This window comes from Melopsittacus undulatus, chromosome 2 (genome assembly GCF_012275295.1).
Source record: "Melopsittacus undulatus isolate bMelUnd1 chromosome 2, bMelUnd1.mat.Z, whole genome shotgun sequence".
Taxonomy (NCBI): Eukaryota; Metazoa; Chordata; class Aves; order Psittaciformes; family Psittaculidae; genus Melopsittacus; species Melopsittacus undulatus.
The window spans coordinates 82,641,806-82,649,090 of NC_047528.1; the positions used below are offsets into that span (position 1 = coordinate 82,641,806).

At 46.6% G+C, this 7,285-nt stretch overlaps 1 protein-coding gene across 1 annotated transcript; it reads right to left on the reverse strand.

Annotated features, from left to right (window-relative positions):
* Positions 1 to 3,480: 3,480 nt before the first annotated feature.
* Positions 3,481 to 5,892, reverse strand: NR0B1 (nuclear receptor subfamily 0 group B member 1). Its single transcript, XM_005151494.2, has 2 exons — positions 5,301 to 5,892; positions 3,481 to 4,008 (listed from the first exon to the last, which is right to left on the reverse strand). The coding sequence occupies exons 1-2, from the start codon at positions 5,890 to 5,892 to the stop codon at positions 3,764 to 3,766; spliced, it is 837 nt and encodes a 278-aa protein (XP_005151551.2). The 3' UTR covers positions 3,481 to 3,763.
* Positions 5,893 to 7,285: the final 1,393 nt, after the last annotated feature.

Sequence of the window (7,285 nt, forward strand, 5' to 3'; positions counted from 1 at the left end):
GTGATTAGAAGCAAGTGACCTGACTGGTCGCTCCACAGTACTGACAAGCAATGGGCATCTACACTGAGGTGGGTGGGAACAGCTTTTTCTACAGCACTGCTTCTGAGGCAGACACTGTGGGGATTGCAGGATTAAATTGCTTGGGAGGCTGCTTTTAGTTAAAATGCCTCTAACATCTCAGGGGGCTGAAAAAAAACCCTGTGTGCATGAGCTAATTCATTCCCAGAATGCCACAGATAGAAAGGGAACAGAATAATGCTTAAAAATCCTCAGAAGTCATGTTAATATGTGTACCTTTAAGAGCATGACAAGAAATCATGCAGAGAGCTCATAGCACAGAGAAGCACTGCTCACCAGAAGACAGAGAAGTCAGGTTTTTCCCTTCGCAGGAGTCCCAGATAGCTGACAGAGGTCTTGTCTACTATTGCTTCGGGCACCTGAAGCTCCCCCACTCCTCCTACTAAAGGTTATGTTACCATGGTTAGATCCTACTCTTGTGTGCTTAGCCTTCTCCCCTGCCTGCCTGAGGCTTTCAGCATGAACCATGGTGCCAGGAACATCCAGAGAGATCACCTCTTGTGTCACTCAGTGGCCATAACCATGCAGGCTCGCCAGGTCAGAGTCCACACACTCTGCACAGAACACAGTTGGAACATTAAAGAATCTAGCTCAGTACTTCTCCTATCCAGTCAAAAAACTGTGCTGTAGAGCAAGGGTCCAAAGTCTAGGGCAACATCTGTATCTGCTAAATTCTGTGAGCAGCACGTTCCCACAAATACTGAGCAGCTCTTCATGCGCATATAGGTGCCACTTGTAGCTCCTTCTTCAGCAGTGGTACAAGTGGAGGAGAGAACAGAATCAATCCCAACAGTCTGGTGAGATGCCTGTGTCCTCCTCTGTGTCAGCTTGAGCTAGGTTCTTCCCTGCTCTGCAGTGTTTCCTGGACTTGACACAGAGTCCTCCCACAGGGAACCTTTTGCTCAAGCTCTGACCTGTCTTGTGAGTTACAATCTCTTTCCAGCTGCTTCTAGTAAGCTGTTGGCACATTGTCCCCACACTAAAATCAGACCCTTCCCCACTGTTCTAGAACCATACCAGTCTCTTCTCCCCCATTCCTGCTTGGTTCTCCTCATCTTCAGCTTGGCTCCTCCTATGAGTCTTTTTTTAATTTCTTGTTTTGTCATTCTTGTTCATTTGACCTGTGAAGAGATACTTCTTTTTGCCAGTTCTCTGCAGAATGCCTTGATAAATTAGTTTTTCCTTTCAGATTTCCTACTTATTGTTTCCAGGTGCTTCCATTTAAATAGACAACAGCAACATGACTAACAGTATTGCTGGTCCAAGAGAAATGGGTTATAGTGAGTTCAAGGTGGATTCGTTGTGCACGAAAGCAATATTTTTCATGACAACTTCAGAAAATTGAGCAGAACACAGAATTTGTTCAGCTATCAAACCTAGAGATGTGAGCAGGTCCACCTGAGTGATGAAAGCATTTGTATTTTAGTGGCACAATAGATCCAAACAGTCTCAAGGTGACTGTTCAGCTGAAAATCCTTGCCTGTGGCCATGGTTTGGCTATTATAGCTAATTGTTAGGAGTGCTGCCAACAAGTCTCTTCTGCCACCCAGCAGAAAAGTCTGAACAGTAGTATGTGTGTTAACAAATTCTCAGTGATGATGAAGTTGTTTTAGTCTGAGGCTGTTGAATTTTTTTAGTCCTTACCAAGATTCATCATGCATCACTAACCACCATTTAAATGTTTTATCATCATGCTTTATGCTTTTGTAAAAAGAGATTTTGTCAGGCATCCATGAAAGGTAACTGTTGTAAGATCATATGTTGTTTACAGTGAAGGAGGGAAACATATACCCATACTTATGTTACAGAGATCTTGGATAAGCTCAGAAGCTATTGAAAACTCACACAACATTTATACATACACAGGATATATTATCCGTATATATATGTTCATATATGAGTGTGTATGTTTATATTTGCTATATGTTTTGTACACGCATATGAAAGCATCAACATAACATAAAGACTAAAGCTGCTCTATTATGATCTGAGTGGGTCTGAAGCATGGACTGGTAATGAAGAGAACTTAGATGCTTTGTGTTCTTTGGAATTTTTGGGGAGCTCCTCAGAGCACACAACCTTACCCAGAGTTACATGAGCACCAGAAGAGTGTGCATTTAGGCTCCACCATTACTTTTTAAGATGGGAGTTGTATTTCTTGCTTTGTTTCTTTTGCTCTGTGACAGTATCCCAGTCCATGATGAGATACTGACACAGTAATACAAACCTCAGTGGTAGTACTTATGGATGAACTTGTTCCCCTGTAATTTTTGGCTACCATTCTCTATAACTTATACCCGGGTAGGCACAGGAGAGCAACAGTCTTCCCAACTCCCTAGCTGAATGTAGGACTTGTGATTATCCTCTGTGCAAGATGGCAGCAAAAGAAAGACCTTCAAATGTGTTCCTCAATCCCCCACACATCTCTTATTAAGGAGAGTAACTGCTTCAACTTTATAGTGTTTTAAAAAACACTCTTGCTGATAGTGGTTACTATATATGTAAATGATACATAGAATTACCAATACCTGTTTCTTTGGGAACATTTTCACACTTCTTTCTCCTTTCTTTAACAGTATTCCCCAGGGAAAGGGAGAGAAAATTGCATGAAAAGGAAAGAAAACCATGAAAAAGTACTCCTTAAATAACTGATTTTCCCTTTCTGATTTTATGCTTAAAAGAGTTTTTTCAACAAAAACACAACTTCTTGGGAGAAAGGATCTAGCCCAAGACAAAAGCAAATAAATGTAGAAGCTCAATGCTTAAACATGTGCACGCTAGTTGAACAAATTCTGAATGACGTGTCAGTGGTACACCATGTCTCAGAAGTAATTTTGTATTTCCATTGGAAAAAGTAGTTTGAAGAACCTGGCTATGGAAATCCCAGCTAGAAATTACCAAGGTGAAAAGCAAAGTGTGGAGTCCACCTGCAGTTCTCCTGAACCTATTCAGCATTTGCTGTTCAGGTATTTTTAGAGGTGTTTTTCTTTTTTTCATTCTTTTGGGGAATAGAGCCACTTTGTTCTCCTTGAGCCCAACATGTGTTGAATGGAATGTTTTCCTGTACATATCAGAGTTGACCAAGCTACCTTAAGCCTCAAAATATTCCTAACACATCTTCCCCATATGGAAGAAAACCTTGGGGGAATAGTTTCCTTACTATTCTTCAAATACTTCAATTCTGTTGAAGTCAATAGAAGCAGTTCACTGACTGCAGAAAGCCTTTGATAGAGCCAGTATTTGAACTAGGAGTAGAACGGTGACTCTTCTGATGTTACTGAAATATGCAAAGTAAATGGCTTTTTCATTGCTCCTTTCTGTATGTCAACTACATTTAAAATGTAAACCTAAACTGCCGCTTACTTTTAAAAAGCAGGAATTACTCACCTTGAAAGTACAATATAGTAACTGTGACCTTTATTCAGAGACATGGTAAAAGAAGAGCCAGTTGACTTTGGATATGAACATTCTCCACAACTTTAAAGCTTGTTTTGATGACTGCACTCTTATTCCAAAACCACTGTGTTCAATAAAAATTAATCTCAGAACCTGAAGAATATTTTATTATGGAATACAAAAATACTATCTATGTAAAAACAATAAGTTAGTTTATTTACAGTACTTTACACTATTCTGCTCTAGGGCTTCCTTCGCAATGGACTTATTTTCATTATTTTACAGGTCCTTATAATTTTGCACAAAGCATTTCCAAAAGCATGTCATCCATGTTCACTGCCCCAATGATGGGCCTAAAGAATAATTCAGCAATCACATTAGCATTAATAGATCTCAGCAAAGATAGAACAACATTCAGCTTGGCAAATCTGGCTTCATCACCTCTGTGAATCAGTCTGACATGTTCATTTAGAGCTTGTTGTGCTTCCCTCTGCAGTCTTTCAATGTACTGTGTACACTGCAGTCCAGGTAGATCTGAAAAGAAGAACAAATTATTTCGTTTACATAGGTTTTGTTTGTAAAACAATATTACTTTTACTGAAAAACTGCTAACAGCTTACAGACTGAGTTTATCACTCAAGGACTGAAGCAAATGCAGTTGCTAGAGGACTTCTTGTATGCAGAATCAACATGTCAAATTTCATAGGGCAGTTTAGAATCTTATGTCTATGTTCCAGATACTCCATACTGTTCTTCACTGCAGAAACTTGAAATATGTTTGCATAAATTCTCTTAAGTGTTGAATAAATTAACTGATAAGCGAAAACTTTAATTGCAGAATGCTCTCCAAAACACCTTTATAGTGGTAAATGCAATCTGTAAACAGTGGGGAAGGCAATAAAAATAACTCATCAACTTGCTCACTTCAACAAAGTGCATTATTCACATTTAAGTATCTTCTGACAACTGTTTCTGAATATCTCCAGGTTTCAGGTGTCAAGAAGCATTAACTCCAACGTATGACAGTTTCCTGGTGAACCGCAATAAAGATACTGAAGGACGGGGAGTGCAGAATCTCCCCTTTCAGCCTAACAGTTTCACAGGGGGGGGGCAGAAAGAGCCCCGTCCCACCCTTACACAGTAGTGCATACTTGGGGAAATGCCACATCCAGCCCGTAAGCTATCCTTTAGGTAAGGCACGACATGGCAATCAATCACTCAATTAGAACTCCATTTACGGAAGTCTCCTCAAAGAGAGATGGGGGTTTGGGGGAGGAATCCCACATCATAAATACTACACACAAAGCCGAAACAGCACTTTGTTCCTGGAGGCACTGGGACTTCTCTTGCTTTCTGCTGGGGGAGCCAGCTCGACCCTGGGGCCGGTGACCCGCTCCAGCCGCCGCCCCTAAGGAGACCCCGCTAGGCGCCCGGCTCCGAAACAAACCGGGAAGCGCAGCTGGCGCTTCAGTAGGCGACTGCCGCGGGTTTGTTTAGTTCGCGGAAAGACTCAGTGGAAGGCGCCATCCCCTGGGACACCCCGTCCAGCAGCAGCCGGACCCCCTCCACCCTATAACGGCAGGCGGCGCGGCTGTGAACGGCTCCCTGCTCGCCAGTCGGAGCCCTGACACAGAACAGTGGGTGAAAACTTGCTCCGCGAATCCCTCCCCCGCCACCTCTTTCCCCCTGAGGAAGAGCCTCGGGTCACCCCCTCTACGCTGGCGACAGAGATGGGTTCACCCCATCATCCCGCTTCCCGCTACCCCCATGGCTCCCTAAGGGAGAGAGACCCCCCCGCCGCCCCACCACCGCTGCTGGTCACTCACCCGGGTTGAAAAGCACTGTCCCCTTGAGGTAAGCGTACTCTTTGGTGCTGATATCCAGGCTCCAGCACTTGTCCAGGAAACCCTTGATAGCCTGAATCTCGCTGGTCGAGGGCAGGTGCTGGCCGTGGTGCGGTCTGCCCGGCGCCGGTCCCCGCGGCGGGGACTGCTCGCCCTGCCGTCGGGTGGTGAGGATCCTCTGCAGCATGCTGGGCTCCGCGCTCTCCACCGTCTCGAAGTGCACCCGGTCCTGCGCCAGACCCAGGAGCAGCAGGGGAGCCCAGCAGCTGCGAACCAGCAGGAGCTGCTCCTCCAGGGGCAGCTCCTGGAAGCAGGGCACATTCTGGACGAAGCGCAGCGTCTTCACCAGCACTGCCGAGGCCGCCTTGCAGGCCACCTGCGGGCTCCTCAGGGCCACCCGCCGCCGCGACCCACACGGGCAGCTGCGGGACGCCTGTCCCTGCCCTCGCCTCAGCCTCGGCCCCGGCCCCGGCGGCGGTGCCGCCCGTTCCTCGCTTCTGAGGATGTTGTAGAGGATGCTGCTGTGCCGCCGGCTGTCCGCGCAGCAGCGGCAGCTACGCTGCACGCACGCCATAACACCCGAGTGTACTGCACCGGCAGAACTGAGAGGAGCTCAGCGGGATCCCGCTGAGCGGGATCGTCCCCGCTGCCTCGGCCCGCCGGGGTGCGTGCACTGCTCGTCCTCTGCCTGGCTCGTAACTTATTTATAGCCGCCAGCTCTTTGTGTGTGTGTGTGTGTGCGTGCGTGTGTGCAGCCGCAGGCGTGTACCGGTGGTTCAGAGGGGCAGACACTTTACTGGCTGGAAAAGAGAGAGGGGGATAGAATGAAAGAAAACCCTCCTCCTCCTCGTTTGCCGAGACAGCGATATCTAGAGGGAGCAGGCGAGCCGGCCGCCCCTGCCGGCAGCCCCGGCCAGGTTTATATTATGCCGGGTGCCTTGGAGCAGGGCTGAGCAGGATGATGAAGGCAGCTCAGGTCGCCGTCTGAGCAAGCTGCCGCCGACCTCTAGACCGCCGCGGGTTCTCGTCACAAAAGTCATGACTGGCCCCGCTGATTTTCCAGTGTGTAGCCAAGCGGCCTGAGGCAGGAGAAAGGAGAGGTGTACTGGGGTGAGGGCAGAATTGGTCCGGATAATAAAATCCAAGCAGGAGGAGAAAAAAGAGACGCCACTAATGATACCAAGGGCTTTCAGTATACCTGTCCTAAGGAGCGATGCCACATGTGCCTAAGTAACACCTTAGTGCTACTGTGTGGGGATGTAGGAACATATTCTTGCTCAGATTAAATCATAGAATCATAGAATCATAGAATAGTTAGGATTGGAAAGGACCTGAAGTTCATCTAGTTCCAACCCCCTGCCATGGGCAGGGACACCTCACACTAAACCATGTGACCCAAGGCTCTGTCCAACCTGGCCTTGAATACCAGCAGGGATGGAGCATTAACAACTTCCCTGGGCAATCCATTCCAGTGCCTCACCACCCTTACAGTAAAAAAGCTCTTCCTTATATTCATCTAAACTTCCCCTGTTTAAGATTTAACCTGTTACTCCTTGTCCTGCCACTACAGTCCCTAATGAAGAGTCCCTTCCCAGCATCCTTATAGGCCCCCTTCAGATGCTGGAAGGCTGCTATGAGGTCTCCATGCAACCTTCTGTTCTCCAAAAACATTAGAGTGGCTCTGTGAGGTTGGGTACAATCTCCCTCCATCAGGGTGCCCTTGGGCTGATATTCCCACAGCATCCATGTGAATTCCCTGTGAAACCATCCACCATGAACAATCCCCTTCTTCTGCTTTACAGTGAGAGGCCCATCTGTCTGATCATATGTTGTTCCATCCATCAGTTTAAAACACGCCCATTTTCCTCTCAGGCTCTGCTTGCCCTGATGTGAATCTTTCCTCCTAGACTTATATACCCACTTTTCTGAGACCCATTTTCTTCAAGTGGCATAGGGACTCTTTAAGC

What these genes read in the sequence shown, in the direction of transcription:
- NR0B1 (XM_005151494.2), bottom strand. Translation starts at nt 5,892, where the DNA reads ATGGCGTGCGTGCAGCGTAGCTGCCGCTGCTGCGCGGACAGCCGGCGG. An exon ending in GACAGTGCTTTTCAACCCGG is followed by an intron (nt 4,009 to 5,300) that starts GTGAGTGACCAG and finishes TCTTCTTTTCAG; the next exon opens with ATCTACCTGGACTGCAGTGT.